At 40.0% G+C, this 18,521-nt stretch overlaps 1 protein-coding gene across 2 annotated transcripts in view; it reads left to right on the top strand.

Moving 5' to 3' along the window:
- Nek1 (NIMA-related kinase 1) overlaps positions 1-5,728 on the top strand; it is a 100,334-nt gene extending 94,606 nt beyond the window's left edge. For both annotated transcript variants that reach the window (XM_013026177.1, XM_013026170.1), the window contains 3 exons: positions 170-300; positions 441-573; positions 4,588-5,728. In XM_013026177.1, coding sequence (XP_012881631.1) covers positions 170-300; positions 441-573; positions 4,588-4,601 — 278 coding nt within the window. In that variant the 3' untranslated portion in view covers positions 4,602-5,728. The remainder of the gene's footprint in view (positions 1-169; positions 301-440; positions 574-4,587) is intronic.
- The last annotated feature ends 12,793 nt before the right edge of the window (positions 5,729-18,521 follow it).

Genomic DNA, 18,521 nt, shown 5'->3' with positions numbered 1-18,521 from the left:
TTTCCAACACAGTGTCTTGTGAGTATCGCTGTTGCATTGGGTTCCCCCTTTGTCCTTTGTCTCACCATTTCGTTGTTAGGATTCACTTTTAAGAGGATTTTAGTCTGTTAGTATAAGAATTATTATTATTGGATCATAAAATATTTATCTGTTTACTTATTTCTTTTAGATAACAGTGATGGTGAGAATACTAGTGGATGTGATTATGATAGTCTCTTTAACCACTTAGAAGAACTAAGACTTCAACTGGAGCAGGAAATGGGCTTTGAAAAGTTCTTTGAGGTTTATGAGAAAGTAAAGGTAAGCTCTGTTTGAATACTGGGCGATGTTGATTATCTTTACTAGTCACTAGATTTATTACAAATATGTAATAATTGAAGTCTTCATTTAGCAGAAATTTACTATTCAAATATTAATTTACATGTGGAAATTCTGTATAGGCTATTCATGGAGATGAAGATGAAAATATTGAGATTTGTTCAACAATGGTTCAGAATATTTTGGGACATGAGCATCAGCACCTTTATGCCAAGATTCTTCATCTAGTCATGGGAGATGGAGCCTATGAAGAAGGTACAATTTTAATTTAAATAACAGTGAGAAGAACAAGATGACAATGTGAAGTGATAAGATACATTATAACTCTTTTGGTAAAGTTTATATTTTAGTTATGTCTACTTTTTTTTTTCTAATCGATTGTGGGAGCTGAACTCTGGGCCTCAGCTCAAGGCTAGCACTCTACCACTTGAGCCACAGCACCACTTCCAGCTTTTTTCTGCTTATGTAGTACTGAGGAATCGAACCCAGGGCCTCATGCATGTGAGGCAAGCACTCTACCACTGAGCCAACTTCCCAGCTCATGTCTACTACTTTTAAACAATTATAAAATTAGCTGTCATGTACTGTAATTGATTTAGATTTTTTGAGTATTTTAAGCTTCCTATTGTATATTTCTAGAAATGAGAACGGTTATCAAGAATCTGATATTACACTTTCACACCCATAAAAAAATATGTAATGCCAGGTGCCGGTGGCTCACACCTGTAATCCTAGCTACTCAGTAGGCTGAGATCAGAGGATCAAAGTTCAAAGCCATCCTGGGCAGGAATGTTCATGTGATTCTTATCTTCAGTTAACCACCAGAAAACCAGAAGTGGCATTGTGGCTCAAGTGGTAGAGCACTTACCTTGAGCTGAAGAGTTGAGGGACAGCACCCAGGCCCAGAGTTCAAGACCTATGCCTGACGAAAGAAAAGAAATATGTAAAATTCTGAAAAAGAATTTCTAGAATGTTTGCCCAAAAATTAAGGCTTAATTCATGAATTAAATGCTTAATTCACAGTCTAAGATTGAGAGTTTTAAATGTTAATTTTAGTAATAGAAATTTTTATCAAGTTTATTTGTATTCCATCTTCTTACCAAAACTTTTTAAAGCTAAATTTTAAAATATATTTAAGTGTAAGATTAAAAATAAGTGTGTTTTAAGTAGTTGGGAAATTCAGCACACTGGGCAAATGAGTACAAATAATACAATATTAAGCAAGAAATGAAGAATACAAAATTCATCTTCAGAAGTTTCTGTGCTCTCTGTCTCTGTCTCTCTCTGTGTCTCTCTGTCTCTCTCTTTCTCTTTCTTTCTCTCTCTGTCTCTCTCTCTCTGTCTCTCTATCTCTCTTTTGGCAGAACCAAAAGTTTTAGCTCAGTTACCTTAGGGCACCTAACTCAATAAGCAGGTGCTCTTACCACTTAAGCCATGCCTTTAGACCCTTTGTACATTGTTTTTGTTTTCAGTGTGGGTATTAGAGCTTGAATTTCAGGCCTCATGCTCAAGTCTAGCACTCTAATCACTTGAGCCACACCTCTACTGATTTTTTGCTGGTTCATTGACTCTGAGTTTCATATAGTTTTCTGCCCTGGGTAGCTTTAAACCACAATCTCGGGTCTCAGCTTCATAAGCAGATAGGATTGTGGTAGTGAACAACCTACTCAGAGCTCATACTTTTTTTTAAAAAGGAACTCTCCTATGGTGTTCCTTAAAATTTAGTAACATAGAAGTTCCTTTATAGGAAAATGGCATTTTGGGTTTGTTTTTTTGCATGCACAAGAAGCTAAAGGCCCCTAGACCCCAGTACATACTGTGAAATGTCATTATACATTATTAATGTAAAATAGATGTTTTCTTTTTCTAAGTAGTAAACAATGACTTTATCATCAAAATGAAAATCTTAAGATTTAAACATTATCTGAAGCTGGTAGAATCCTGATTTTTTTTGAGGTCTTAGATTTGATCTTATAACACAATATAATGATAAAATGAAAATATCCTTGGTTATATTTACAATATTTGGATTTTTCATGTGACTGTTTCTAATAATACAGTTATATTGTAAGCTAATGGCATGAGGCCAGAGAAGGACTCCATTCAAGTAAATCCATGGAGGGAATCAGAGTAATTCTATTCATATTCAAGTTGTTGATTCTTCAGGCTGTTCTCCTCAGTATTGTTTCAATAGAGCTTTTCACAGTAATTGGTAGCAGTGTGCTTAGGCTTCAGTTTTGCTGGACAAGTATATGGAAAGCTTTCGTTTTGCTTTGCCCCTTCAGTGAAGAACCATAACAATCAGAGGAGCCACAAGGTAAAACTGACACCCTCTTCAGAGAGCCGAGTGGCTTCCCAAGTATCTACACGTACAAACGAGGTCCTTCCCTGTGCTGCTGGCCATGATCAGGCTAGTGCATCTCTCAAGCAGCAACGTCAGATTTTCTCTGCATGCAGATGAAAAAAAGAGACAAGGACCCCAAAGCTCTGTTTTTAGAGTCTGTGATTTCTTTTTTTTGGTCCAGTCGTGGGGCCTGAACTCTGGGCCTGGGCGCTGTCCCTCAGCTCTTCAGCTCAAGGCTAGCACTCTACCACTTGAGCCACAGCCCCCTTTCGGGTTTTTTTTTTTTGCTTATGTGGTGCTGAGGAATTGAACCCAGGGCCTCAGGCATGCAGGGCAAGCGCTCTACCACTGAGCCACCTTCCCAGCCCCTGTGATTTCTTTAATAGGAAAATAAGTGTAGCAACTAAAGCCAATAACTGACTACCTTTAAAAATAAAAACAGTCGGGTGTTGGTAGCTCACGCCTGTAATCCTAGCTACTCAGGAGGCTGAGATCTGAGGATCACAGTTCAAAGCCAGCCCAGACAGGAAAAGTCCATGAGACTCTTACCTCCAATTAACCACCAGAAAACCAGAAGTGGCACTGTGGCTCGAGTAGTAATGTGTACTAGCCTTGAGCTGAAGAGCTGAGGGACAGTGCCCAGGCCCAGAGTTCAAGCCCCATAACCGACAATAATAATAATAACAACAACAACAAAAACAAAAAAGGAAGTCCGACAATCCTTTTACAAATTTTTTAAAGAGTATAAAATTGTTTTTAATAAATATTTTAACTAATAAGAGAGTCCTTAAATAGACTTATTGTAAAATATGTGCTAAATAACTTGCTGGGTTTTTTTTTCTGTTTTTGTTTTGTGTCAGTTCTAGGGCTTGAACTCAGGCCCTGGGTGCTATCCCTGAGCTTTCTTGCTCAAGGTTAGAGGTCTAAACACTTGAGCTAGCTCTACTTCCAGCTTTTTTATATGTTTGTTTGTTTGGGAGGGTAGTGGATTTTTTGTGTGGTTAATTGGAGATAAGAGCCTCATGGACCTTTCTGCCTGGGCTAGTTTTAAACTGTGATTCTCAGATCTCAACATCCTGAGTTAGCTAGGATTACAGGTGTGAGCCACGAGCACATGGTTTTTGACTGTTTTATTTTTTGTTACCACATTTATTGTGAAATTTTTATCATGTAGAAAAGTTTGAAAGAACTTTACAGTGATCATGTGTATATGTATACCCAACACATGATTTTTACTATCAGCATTTTATATCTTATATTTATCATCTTACTTGCATTCATGTATCATCTTTCCACTTATTTGTTGAAGATTTTTCTCTGTCAGTACTGCGGTTTGAACTCAGGGCCTCATACTTGTTAGGCAAAAATTCTACCACTCTGAGCAATACCCTCATTTTTTTTTTTTATGTTTTAAAGTGAAAACCTTGTTTGGTACTGCATTTAGTATAGTTTTTTTGTTTGTTTCTTTTTTTGTCAGTGGTGGTACTTGAACTTTGTGCCTGAGCACTGTCCCTCAGCTCTTCATCTCAAAGCAAGTGCTCTACCACTTGAGCCACAGCGCCACTTCCAGTTTTCTGCTGGTTTATTGGAGATAAGAGTCTTAACGGACTTTCCTGCCTGGGCTGGCTTTGAACTGTAGCCCTCAGATCTCAGCTTGCTGAATAACTAGGACTACAGACATGAGCCAGTGGTTCCTGGAAGTATAGTTTTTATAATGATACTTTTGCTAGAAATGAGAGGCTATACATGCATATTACAGTAACATTGGTTGTCTTTCTCTGATGATTTTTTTGCTTCCAACTTTACTGTTATATTTCGCAGTAAAAAAAATAACTGTTTAAACTATATCAAAGCACTTTCCTTTAATATGAAAAAGATTTTTTATTAGACATGAAGTGAATTAATTGTTTTTCTTTCTTCTACAGATAATGATGAATAATCTTCAAGATGTTTATTTATTGTATGAAGAATTTGAATTTGGCTTAATCAAGAATAACAAGCTTCATTGGAGAATATAGAGAATAAGCTAGGCATGCTTTTTACATGAAAAAGATGGAGAAACATAGAGGGTTTTTTTCAGTTAAGACTCTAGCATATTACCTATTTTATTGAATTCTGTAGTTCAGTCCTATAGAATATATACTTTGTCCTAACAAAGTATAAGAGGCATTGATTAACACAGAACTAGTCTTAATGGGTTTGAAGATTTACCATGCAGTCAGGTACTTTGACTTTCAACAAATGTTTTTAGATTGAAGGAACTACCTCTGTCATGAAAGACTTGCCTATGGTTTTTCATTGAAGTATTTAAGCATGACCTTTTATTCTGTCTAGTGTTTTCATTCTAAACTGCAGTTCTGCATTAAGTAATTCTTGTCAAGGGCTCTCTTTACATCTGAAGTGGAATTTTTAGCTTTGAAATTTATATTCTCAAGTCATTTTTCAACCAGTGTGTCTCTGAAGTAGCTCAGAGGAAACAGGCTGTGGACAATCTTAGAAATCACCCAGAGAGTTGGTTAGGAAGAATAGCAAAGTTGTATTTCTCAGTATTTAAGAAGTTGGTAAATTTCTTCTGTTTCTCCTTAAGTACTGGAACTGGGAATATTATATCTAAAAAGTATGCTGTGAATTTTAACAATGACCTAGTCTAGATCATAAAATTGCCCTTTGATTTTTCACTTCATTGTATGTATGTGCTTCAGTAGCAATGTCAGGTTAACTACTATGGAAGAATATTTGCCTCTTTTACTTCCATTACAAGAGGATGTTGTTAGGTCATTAAGATGATGGTCACATAGCTCCACTTACAGTATGCCAACTATTACACGGTTTCATTGGAGATGTCTACAGTACAGATGTTTTTAGAATAAAAAGAAAAATTTTGAATCTCTACAAAAGCAGCCTGATTGGCAAATAATTTAAAAATAAAATCTAATCTTGCAGCACTATGGGTACTATGTTGGATTTATTATGTATATTATTTCTAATATCCTAAACATTTGATTTTTATATGTTTATTTTGTATTATTAAATTTCTATTATCTACCTGGTATACTACTGATTGTTGTTTATTACCATTATCCTCCATTGGTTTCTTTTATACAATTATATATAATTGTTTGGCTTTGTACCTGATGATTGTTTGGAATGTGCTCAGACAGTACTAATTCCTCCTATGCAAACTCAAAGTTTTTGTACTTCTTACATTGCATAAATATTTTTCTATGGTACTCCTTCCCTAAAGGCTTCATAAAGGTTGTCTTGCTGTTTTAATATCTCATGTCAGGCACAATGCCTGGGATCATGGTAGGTAATAAATGTTTTTTCACTAGATAAATCATCTAGCCTTTGGAAATTTTGAAAAAAATGAAATTTAATCTTTGGCATAAAATTTGTATTTTTTTATTAATTAGACAAAAGCAATTAAAATGGCAAGCTCCCTTTGGCATTCAAGTAAAAGATATTGAGCCTCCTTAGATAACTTCCATTTGGCAAAGAAAGGTTCTCACCTGAAACTGAAATTTAAAACTTTAGCTTAGAAACAGTTCCTTGATTGAGAGAGCTTGATTAAAAAGAGCTCATTAATGAAAAACAATACTATTTTTTAAATAAAAGCTGAGCTCCTTTTATCTCACCCTGGTTTCGTTTCACGCTTCAACAAAAGAACCTTTTGGCAGTTACGGCTCCTTGCACAAGCAAATGTGGATTCCAGACTCTGGCTCTGCCCTTGCTGACGTCACTGGACAGGGGTCGACAGCTAATTAGCCACCTAAGTTGGTCACCATGATTGCTTCCAAACTTTGAGCTCTATAGGGTGATCCAATCAACATGCCTTTTTTTTTTCTTGATGGCATAAAAATGCTTCTTAGACTTTGGACAATTATGGAACATAGCTGATTAAAAGTGACCTGTAGAAATTCAAAAACTCAAGAAAACAAACATGCTTAGATAGAATAAATACTTTGGCTTTTTCTCCAGATTAGACATGGAAAAATTCTGTGTCTCAGAGCACTGGCTCTCCTGTTCTTCCACATGCTACAGTGTCTCTTTTCCTAAGAGTAGACTCTGTTTTCTCACCTTGGCTACTCAAATCTTTGGCTGTTTTTTCCTGACTAGTCAGAACCTTCACCCTGACCCTGGCTTGCTAACGGATCTTCTCACATCCTCAAGAGAGCTTGTGTTTTTCAACTTTTTTTCCCCATTCCCCCTTCCTTGTCTCACCTTTTCCTTCCTTTCCCTCCTCCCTCTCCTTCATTCTCCTCTATCCTCCTTCCCCTCCTTCCTTCCCTTCCTTATTCACGTATTTGGTTTTTATTTTTTGTTTTTCATTTTGTTTTGTCGGTCGAGGGGCTTGAACTTAGGGCCTGGAGGCTTACACTCTACCACTTAGAATCACAGCACCACTTCCAGTTTTGTGGTAGTTAATTGGAAATGAGTCTCACAGGACTTGCCTGCCAAGGCTGGCTTTGAACCTCAATCCTCAGATCTCAGCCTCCTGACTCACTTATTTGTATTTCTTTTGTGCCTTTGTGGTGCTTGAGCTTGAACCCAGGCCACTCTACAACTGTGCTGCGCTGAAAATGCAACATAAAACTAGGGCTAATTGGTGTAGACAATAACTTTTTAAAGTGTAAAAGCCATATATACAATAACTATCTCTAAGGCAGCTGGCTACTTTGACTAAAATAATAAATATCCCTCTCTAAATGTACAAAATAAAATTTCTTGTTGGAACTCCTTTCTAGGAGAACTATGGTGCTACATTCTTAAAAGCCTAGACTTGCCAGAAAATGAGGCCAGAGGACTAGGAGTTCTACACCAGCCTTGGCTACATGGCAAGACTCTGCCACATTGATAATAATAGTGATAGATAAAACCGTTAGTGCCACAAACATTTAATCCCCTAACATAAGCAAAAACACTGCACTAAAATCCCTGCAGGATAAAACAAGAACAGACCAATTAAGTTACATAATAATACCCCATGTGACAGAGCATATCAGGGGTAAGAAGAGATTGACTGCCCGCAGCCACACCGTGGTACCTGCAGACTTTATCATAGACTTGTTTATAACTCAGATGATCAGTAGTTCAAGTAGATTTGGAGACTTTGAAGAATATGACCATTTCATAACCCTCTGTGTCCATCTCTAACATTCTCTTCCTTTGGGAAATACTGTAATCCTTGGATTGGAATTTTGTAGACTAGTGACTACAATAACATGAACATGTCCTTTTTGAAAAATACTACCAAATATTTAAAGTCATTGAAGTTTTTAGTTGAATGGTCCTCGCAGTTTTAATCTTGGTGGTGTAGTGTAATCACCTGGGAAGATTTAAAAATGATTGATGTGATTTAACTTCACAAATTCTAATTTAATTGGTCTCAGGTGTGGTCCTGGGCCTTAAGCCTTTTAAAACATTCCCAGAAAATTCTAATATGATGTCAAAGTTAAGTACCTCTGCTCTACGCTCAGTACCTCCCCACTCCTCCACATTCATTTCATAGCTAGAGTAAGGCTGGAGCTATTCACCTAGCTCTACACCACCAGCCTATTAGCTTTTTGTTAAAAGCATCAATTCAGTCATTGCCTTCCTTTTAAGGACCAGGAAGTGAACATGAGATTTTCCCCAGCAGGACTCCCTAGGCTAAATCAGAATAACGTGGAACACCTGTCTAGGGACTTCTAGACCCAATGCATGAGAACAACAATGCATGAGAACAGCAATGCATGAGAACAACAATGCATGAGAACAGCAATGCATGAGAACAACAATGCATGAGAACAGCATCAGTACAGAATCAAAACATTTCATTGACATTAGTATGGTACTAGGGCCTGGGCACTGTCCTTTAGCTTTTTGCTCAAGACTGGTGTTACTACAACTCAAGCCACAGCTCCACTTCCAGCTTTGTGGTAGTTAACTGGAGATAACAGACTTTTCTGCCTGGACTATCTTTGAACCATGATTCCCAGATCTCAGCCTTCTGAGTAGCTATGATTACAGACCTGAGCACCCAGTTCTGGACAAGATAAGATTTTGTTAAGATACTAGAGTCAGATTTGGGAGCTTTTGGATAAATAAAATCCTGTTACAATTACCTCTAAAGTGTAACCAAATTACTTCATATTATTTTTAGAAATCAAATCCCTTGTCTTAACACTTAAAACTTGATTCCCAGCCTTGCACATGAATTAACTGAAAGCATTTTTGAAAACAGAAATATATATATATATTTTGTATAAGTGATAAACACTTTTCCCCTTGTGGCAATCTGTGGTTAACAAGCCTCTTTTTAATGCCAGTAGTTACTTACAGTGGCATTCATGTAAGGATTTTTCTTTGAGTAAATGTTCCCAAGAAATGTCATGGGGAATTCTCATCACCAGGAGTCAAATGCATGAGATCAAGTGTAAAATGGTCGTACATAAACAACCACATTTGTAACTCCAGTTCTAGCAGTGGGCGGTAATTATAGTTTCCCCTGGAAGGCTTGTTTGAGTGAGCATTGATCAGTCAGCTCACTGGCATTTAAAACGCTATTGGCTCAGGCGCTGGTGGCTCACACCTGTCATCCTAGCTACTCAGGAGGCTGACATCTGGGGAGACATGGTTTGAAGCCAGCCCGGGAAAGAAAGTTCATGAGTCTCTTATCTCCAATTAACTACCAGAAAACTGGAAGTGATGCTGTGCTGTGTTTAAAAGTAATAGAGCACTAGCCTTGAACACAAAAGCTGAGAGACAGCGCCTAGACCCTGAGTTCAAGTCCATGACAGACTAAATAAATGAAGAATAAAATAAAACACTGTTGGGGAAAATTCCCCTAACATCACCAGATCTGTGATTTGGGCTTGGCAGTAGAGGAGGAAGGGTAGAAAGAGGCTGAGAGGGGTGAGTGCATTAAAAGGTACACTCATCCACAATGGCACTCTGGAACAGATTCTGATAGTTATTCAGATTTCTAAATATTCATACTCAGCTGTGCCACTGTTTCCTACATCTTTTGATCACAAATCTGATAAGGATTGAAAATGTACCTCTTAGCTGGGGTGTGGGTGGCTTACGCTTGTAATCCTAGCTACTCAGGAAGCTGACTATGAAGAACCCCCCCAGCCAAGGCAGAAAAGTCCAGGAGACTCAACTCGAATTAACCAGCACAAAGCTGGAAGCGGTGCTATGGCACACATGGTAGAGTGCCAGACTAGAGCAGAAAAACTAAACGAGAGCCTCCAGTGAGGCTTACTCCGAGTTCCAACCACCTGCTTACTGCTGCACACTGCGCTGTGTTACTTATTATAAGAAATCATAAAACTTCCATTGTTTCTCCAGAAACGAGAGCAGGAATTTTCACCAGTGGTTTCAATACATAATTGCCCAGTTTCTATGGCTGATTTCCATAGACTGAGTTACATATAAAGAATGGAGCTTGAAGCCGAGCGCCTGTAATCCTCCCTACTCAGGAGGCTGAGGTCTTGAGGATCGTGGTTTAAAGCCATCCCAGACAGGTAAGTCCATAAGACTCATCTCCAATTAACCACCAGAAAACCGGAAGTGGCTCTGTGGCTCAAGTGGTATAGCGCTAGCCTTGAGCTGAAGAACTGAGGGACAGTGCTCAAGCCCAGAGTTCAAGCCCCATGACTGACCAAAAAAAAAAAAAGGATATGAAGGCTAGGAAATCTGAAGTCAAACAGTTGCCCCTAGTGAGGTCTTTCTTGCTGGTAGAAGGACTGTGGAGAATTCCACCAAGCTCAGAGCATCAGGAAAGACAGCAATGGCCTAGGTTGGCTCTTTCTTCCTGTTCTTAGAAAAACCACAGTTATCAGGCTGGGGACTTCACTCAGTAGTAAAGAGCTTGCCTTGTAAGCTGCAGGCCCTGGTTGCAATGTAAACACACACACACACTGGATTAGTAACTATTGGCCTCATTTTACCTTCTTGTCTCCCCAAAACCCTACTTCCAAATGCCACAGTTGGGCTGAGTTGCCACCCTTAACACCTTCACCATGAATGACATTTCAACATTCAACCCGCTCTTTTTCTTGTCTTAACACCTTTCACCAAGGGCTTCAGGCTTCTTCCAGCTGCCTCAGTCAGTCCTCTGCAGTGCCAATGCTCTGCTGCTTCAGATCGCCAGGGCACCATCCAAACACACCTATCTGGGGATTTCCAAACTGTCACGGTTGCAAACCACCACCACCCCACATGTCCCTTCTTGCTCTTCAATTAAAGCACTCAATGGAGAGTCCCAGAATACCAACTGGTAGTGACCTAAGCTGAAATCCATATGCCAGTAGCAAATTTAGCAGTAGCAAAATATATTCATACTTCCACAGATGGGTAGATTTATAAATGATAATTGTCTGTCTCCACAAAGAAAAGATTATAAGGAAATAAATAATAGTGATTTCTTTTTTTCCTTTGTTACCATACATTCTAAATATTAGCTGTCTTTTTATTTTATATTTACAAAACATGTACTGTTTATATTTACAAAAATAATATGTAAAAACCCTTCCTGGTTATGGGTATAAACAGTCTAGTTCTTTTGGGTCTGTAGCAAACGATCTAATTACTGAAGTGGTGATTTATATTAAAGCCATACAAATGGTTATTTAAGACACATTTCCTCACAGATTAAATGAAGGTTTGGATTAGCCAAGGAAGTCTTTTTAGAGAAAACCAGGAAGGTTTAAAAGATATTGCTGGCTATAAAGGGCAACGTGTGGGATCCTGTTAGTGAGGAAAACACTGTATGATGACTGTATATTGATAGAGTCCGTATCCTGATGATATTGTACTATGTGTTTTTGTTGGTGGTAGTGATAGTATGAGAGAGAGAGAGGATAGAAAGGTTAGAGAGAGAGAGAGAATCCTGGGAGTTGAACTCTGATCCTCAGGCTCTTGCTTAACTTTTTCTATGCAAAACTTGAGCTCTACCACTTGAATCATGCTTTTCTTTCCAGCTTTTTGCTCATTAACTGGAGATAAGTGTCTCACAAATTTGCCTGAGCTGGCATTGAACTGTGACACTCAGATCTCAGCCTCCTGGGTAGCTAGGATTTACAGGCATGAGCCACGGGGAGGCGGGAGGCAACATGTTATTCTATGATTAGGCTACAAGTACCACTTTAGCTCCCTCCTTGTGCACCTCTTATAAATGCCTAATGTAATTCTGTTGCATCTTTAGCAATTTTCTAAGTGATATCAACATCGTTGGCCAAAGAAGATAAATTGCCAAGAGACTGATCTGTAATAATATTTTATATTTTTATTAGGAGAGGAGATAGAGAAGAAGGAACATTTCACATCTAAGAAGCAGCCATGCCTGACTAGAGACGTTGATGAACATAGGAACAAATTGTATTAGCTTTACCAAGTTTGATGGCGCCAAACATGCTTTAGTTAGAATATATTACCCTAGTTGTCACCTCAGATTAGATAAAGAACTGACTTGCTGACAACTTTTCTTCAGGCTCAAGATAGATATTCCACTCTGACCTCTCCCTCCCGGCCCACGTAGCTGAGATAAGAGATTATACTGGTGGACTGCTAAACTTTATGATATAACTAATTGATGCCATTTGTGGCTCCATGTTGTAAATGCACCATATCAACAATGCTGTCATCGTGCAAAATGAGGCAGGAGAAATGAATAGGAAGTATGTTTGGGGTAACAAGTCTAAGCCGGTTAGCGCAGGCTGTGGGCAAAGTCATGAAGCTGCTTAAGTTTGTTTCCAGCACCACCCACTCTTTTTCTTGCTTGAACACCTTTCTCCAAGGGCTTCAGGCTTCTTCCAGCAGCCTCAGTCAGTCCCCTGCAGTGCCAATGCTCTGCTTCTCTCCAGATCGCCAGAACATTATCCAAACACACCTATTTGGGGATTTCCAAACTCACTGTTGCAAATCCCCCGCCCCCCATGTGTCCTTTCTTGCTCTCCAATTAAAGCACTCAACGGAGAGTCCCAGAATACCAACTGGTAGTAACCTGAACTGAAATTCACATGCCAAATTCTCTACATCTCTATCTTTGAGGGGTTCAATTGAGAAATATACATGTGTTATGTATACTCTAGCTGTTGGTTTTTGTTTAAGAAGACATTAGAGAAGTAGGGGAAGGATTTAGGTCTCATAACAATCTTCCCCTAGCTTGGGGACAGTGAGGGTGGAGAGGGGAGGCCAAAGGCCACTTCCTGCTGTAAAACTTCTTAGCCACAAAGACTATGACACCTGCCTGCAAGGTCTTCTCTCAACATATTCGTTCTGGGTCTTCCATTCACTAAAGGCCATGAGGCTAAGGGTAGAGAGGGTAGATGCCCATACACAAAGCATCTGTGCCTGTCGAAGTGAATGGGCCCTTTGTTCATTAATCTCTTCTAAAATAGAGACAACCCAACCAACACAGTTAATGAAAGGAGAAATTATTGTATCATCAAGGCTTTTTCAGTGATAAGGAACATGCACTGGAATCAGAGTAGCTCAATTAAAAATGGATTTACTGACGTATTTAATCCAAGTCCAAAGGTGGAGTACATACCAAAGGCTCAAGAAACAATGATCGTGTCAGCAGGTGTCCCCTTTCCCTTTCTCTGCCTCAGCCTCCCCTCAGCTTTCCTCTGTCAGCTGTCATGTCTCTCAATGGATACAGGCATGTTTGGTGAGCATCAGAGATCTCTAGGTTTCTATCATGCCCATTCACAGCTCTAGATGAGAGGAAGTGGTTCTCTTCTAGGGGGTACACACAGAACCCAAGAGAAGAACTGAGTTCCAGTTCAGATCGTTAAGCTTTGGGGACCACTTCCTGAACTAATAATGAGCAGGCCTAGTTCACATGAGCCATCCTGAGCAGTGATTGGAGGAATCCATCATGGAATGATGAGGAAGGCATGTAGGGAGAGAGTAGTCATTACAGGGTATGAGGTAGAAATAGAGCTGACAATAGATGGTGCTTCTAAGGGCTTGCACAGACATGGCTGTGAAATAGTAGCTATGCTATGTGCACGTTAGACCACTGCAAAGGCAGCTCAGCACTTAATCACACAACTGGCTTAATTTCAGTTTACCAACCTCAAGACTTCTAGTCAGTTTCAGACTCCTAGTGTCAAGTTTGACCACGAAGTAAACTCTCAAAAAGGCTGCTCATGTTGAAGGCTTGCCTCTGGGTGGTGGTGCTATAAAGAATTGATTGGAATCACAGGGTGCAAACAAAAATAGATTCATCTATTTGATTCGTTTCACCCTCCATGGGCCATTAGGAGGCAGGGATCTGGTAGGAGGAAGTAGTTCACTGGGGGCAGGTCTTTGAAGGGTATACCTTGTGTCTGGCCCTTTGCTGTCTCTCTAGTTTCCATGCAGTATGCAGTTTTCCTCTTCCATACCCTTCCCCTGTGACTTTTCTGCTTTGCCACAGGACTAAACACAATGAAACCAGTAAACCACACACTGAGACCTATGAAACTGTGAACCAAACTAAACCTTTTCTCCTTTATTTTAGTTTTGTCAGTTGTGGGGCTTGAACTCAGGCCTGGATGCTATCCGTAAGCTATCTCCATCAAGGTGAGCACTCTACCACTTTGAGCCACAGCACCACTTCCCATTTTCTGGTGCTTAATTGGAGATAAGAGTCTTACAGTCTTGCCTGGACTGACTTTGAACTGAGATTCTCAGACCTCAGCCCCCTGAGTAGCTAGGATGACAGGTGTGAGCCACCAGCGTCCAGCCCTTTTCCTCCTTTCAGAGTTGATTTTTCTCAGGATTTTATCACAACAAAAAAATCAACTGGGGCAAACACTTCACAAACCAGGTCCACTATCCTAAAGCACTGGGTTGTGTGAAATTTGGTACCTTATACATGTCAAGGAGGCCAAGGCCCTTTAAATCTTACAATTGATTTTTCATGTTGTGTGTTAAACCTGTTGACAATTGGGGCTGGGAAGGTGGCTCAGTGGACGACTGCTTGCCTTGCATACATGAGGCTCTGGGTTCAATTCCTCAGCACCACATAAGCAGAAAAAGCCAGAAGTGATGCTGTGACTCAATTGGTAGAGCAGTTGCCTTGAGCTGAAGAGCTGAGAGACAGCGCCCAGGCCCAGAGTTCAGGCCCCACAACCAAAAAGAAACAAACAAAGCTCTTGACAATCATTGGGATGGGGGCAGCAAATCCTATGCCATCAATTCTACCCCTCCCCCTCCCCACTCCTCTAATAAAATATAGCTCATTAGTCAAAGCACTCTTCTCCACAGAGTCAAAAGGGCATCAGAATTATTCTCAAGAAGCTTCTTAGGCAGCCACTCCAAACCAACTGGAATTGGCATGTGAAGTGAGGCCCACTTACCTCAGCGCTATGGTGTGGCGAGCCAATAAATCAATGACTTCTCTCTGTCCTCTTTTTTTTGGGGGGGGGATGACTTGGACAATCAAGAGAGGTCTTGACTATATAAAATTCACATTGGTGAAATTAACTACTTCAGAAACTTGACAAAGCAGAGTAGACCCATACTCTCTGAGACTGGAAAGTACTGACCATTATGAGAAATGCCTCTCTTATTAAGACTTTTTAAAATATAGGTCGATGGCCCAAACTTGTAATCCTAGTTACTCAGGAGGCTGAGATCTCAAGGGTTACCAGACAGAAATATCCATGACAGTCCATCTCTAAAATAACCAGCAAAGGCTGGGCTAGAGGTACATCTCAGGTGGTAGTGTCAGACAAGTAAACAAATAAGGAGAACAAATATTCAAGCATGAAACCCTGAATTCAATCCCTGGTACCAGCAAAACAGAGAGAGAGAGAAAGAAAGAGAGATTGGATGAAAAGGATAAGTCAAAAGTACAGCAGTCAAAATATTTATGATTGCACTATTGAAAATGGTGTAGAAAACTGAATTTGGAAAAGACAAATTTATGAATCTTTTGGAAATCTCAAAGTCAGCTAGACATCAGAAGCTGACACCTATAATCCTCAAGAGGCTAAGATCTGAGGATCGTAATAAAAAGCCAACCCAGGCAGGAAAGCTTGTGACATTCTTATCTCCTGCCAAAAAGCCTGAGTTGGAGCTGTGGCTCAAGTGGTGGAACCCTAGTCTTGAGGGGGGAAAAATAGCGCAGGCAGCACCCAGAACTTGAGTTTAAGCCCCAGAACTAGTATACACCCCCCCACACACACACTCAAAGTCAAAAGGATGATTTGAACAAAACAGTTAATAAGGCTCAGTTGGTGAAAACAGAAACATATCTATGCATGCAATAGTTTATAAATTAGTTCTACCAAACATTTAAAGAACAGATTGTCTTCATGATGAACACATTGTTTTAGAGAAGAGAAAAAAGAGAAAGTTCCCTGATTCACTTTATGAAACTATAAATATTCTTATATCAAAATTTGACAAGAACAGCAAGAGAGAAGGAAGTTATAAAACAATTTTAATGACAAACAGATTTAATAATGCTAAATAAAATGTTAGTACGTCAAGTCCTGCAATGTATTCATAACATATCACCAACAGTTTCAAGGATGCAAGGGTATTTCAGCATTAGACAGCCTAATGGAATTCACCACATTATCAGAGTAAAGATAAACCATCTCAGTGAAGAAAAACACTAAATAAGATCCATCATTTGTTCATCATTAATCAAAAAAGATCTTAATAAGCTAAGATTAGAAGGTGATTTTCCTTAAAGTGGTGAAGAGATAGATAGGTAGATAGATAGATAGATAGATAGATAGATAGATAGATAGATAGATAGATAGATAGATAGATAGATATTCAGTGTTATATTGGAGAGCTTACCAGCACAGTAAGACAAAAAAGCAAAAGCATGATGAAAAATTGTAAGAACTGAAGCAAGGCATTAGTGGCTCACACCTGTAATTTTACCTATTTAGAAGGCTAAGATCTGAGGATGAAGGTTCAAAGCCAGCCCTGACAGATAAATCTAAGAGACTCTTATCTCCAATAAACCAGTATAAAGCTGGAAGTGGAGGTGTGGCCTAAGTGGAAGAGTGTTAATCCTGAGCAAAAAAAGCTAAGCAAGAGCATAAGGCTCTGAGTTCAAGCCCCAGTACCAGTAGGAAGAAAGGAAGTAAAGAGAAAGAAAAGGCTAAATTGTTATTATTAATAGCTAATATATTATGATTCTTTAGGTACATCATATGCTATATAGTGCTGTGTGCGGGCGTACATTATATACAGATATTTGCGCATAGTGTGAAATGCCCACCCTGTGTCAGGCCCTGTGCTACAGGTGTAGTTTGGGGTGGTGCCTTCATAGTTTACTAGTGGAGGAAATAGGCAGTTAAACGAAAGATGCTAACTGTAGTCTCTAATCTTGTACAGACAGAGGGACGGGAATCACATCAATCTTCCCAAAGTCACTGGAATCTGAGCTGCGGTTTGTAAGCTGAAAGGCAGTTAGGCCAAGAACTGAGGAAGAAAATTCTGGCTGCTTGCCACTCAAGGTACTGCCAGGCAGGGATGGGAGAGGCGGGTCTGGTTTCGAAGGTGTGTGCAGGGCAAGGTGGAGAGAATGTGCAGATCCAGAGACGAGGCCAGAGGGCAGCTGGGAGCAAAGGGCCTTGGAAGCCACTGTGGCATAAGCAGCTGAGCAGGTTGCATTCGGGAACCTGCTCTGGCTGCAGTGTAGAGAAGGAGTGTGGAGAGAGGTGAGCAGACTGCATCTAGGAGAGATTGGTTCGGGAGAACCTGGCATAGTCCTGCAAGAGCTAATGCTGCCTGTGTAAGGTAGAGGCCGGGAGCAATCAGGTGGGATCCACTCAGAGGAGAAGGTTTCGGGACTAGCAGTGGTCAGATACAATGCACAATGGCGTTCACATTGGAGGGGATGCTCAAGACTGGAGGCAGTTACACCTAAACTGCTACAATGAGGGATATGATTGTCAGCGACAGTATGTTTTCAAATCACATCAACACCCCCTGCTGTGAGAAAAACCACAGGGAAACCTTTGGAATAATTGGCATACACTTTTAAAAAAAAAGTGAGTGACAGGAATGTAAATCAGGGACTGTCTGGAGTGGGGGTACTGGTGGGAAGTGGGGAGGACAGGGGAGAGGGTGAACGAGAGCGAATATGGTCAGAACAGGTTACGTGCATGTGTGAAAATGGAACCATGATGCTTGTGGAGACTGATGAGGGAAGACTGACAGAGGGCTAAGTCTGACCAAGGTGCATTGTGTGATGTAAAGAAATATCAGAAGAGGCCGCGGGCCGGTGGCTCACACCTGTAATCCTAGCTACTCAGGAGGCTGAGATCTGAGGATCGAGGTTCAAAGCCAGCCCAGGCAGGAAACTTATCTCCAATAAACCACCAGAAAACTGGAAGTGGCACTGTAGCTCAAGTGGTAGAGCACTAGCCTTGAGCTGAAGAGCTGAGGGACAGTGCCCAGGCCCAGAGTTCAAGCCCCATAACTGACCAAAAAAAAAAAAAGAAAAAAAATGTCAAAATAAAACCCTTTGTATAATTAAATGATGCTAATTTAAAAAAAAAACACGAGGGGCAGGGAAACAACAGAAAAAACAGAGCCAGGAGCTGGTGGCTCATGCCTGTAATCCCAGCTACTCAAGAGGCTGAGATCTGAGGATTGAGGTTCAAAGCCAGCTTGAGCAGGAACGTTCATTCATGAGACTTTTTTTTTAAAATGAGACTCTTATCTCCAGTTAACCACCAGAAAACCAAAAGTGCAAGCAAAAAAGAAAAAAAAAAAGAAGTGCTATGGCTCAAAGGGATAGTGCTAGCCTTGAGCACAAAGAGGCTAAGGGACAGTACCCAGGCCTTGAGTTCAAACCCTACAACTAACAAAAAGAGAAGAAAGAAAGAAAGAAAGAAAGAAAGAAAGAAAG

The sequence above is a fragment of the Dipodomys ordii genome, unplaced genomic scaffold (assembly GCF_000151885.1).
Source record: "Dipodomys ordii isolate 6190 unplaced genomic scaffold, Dord_2.0 Scaffold4, whole genome shotgun sequence".
Taxonomy (NCBI): Eukaryota; Metazoa; Chordata; class Mammalia; order Rodentia; family Heteromyidae; genus Dipodomys; species Dipodomys ordii.
This window is presented reverse-complemented; position numbering and strand designations above follow the sequence as displayed.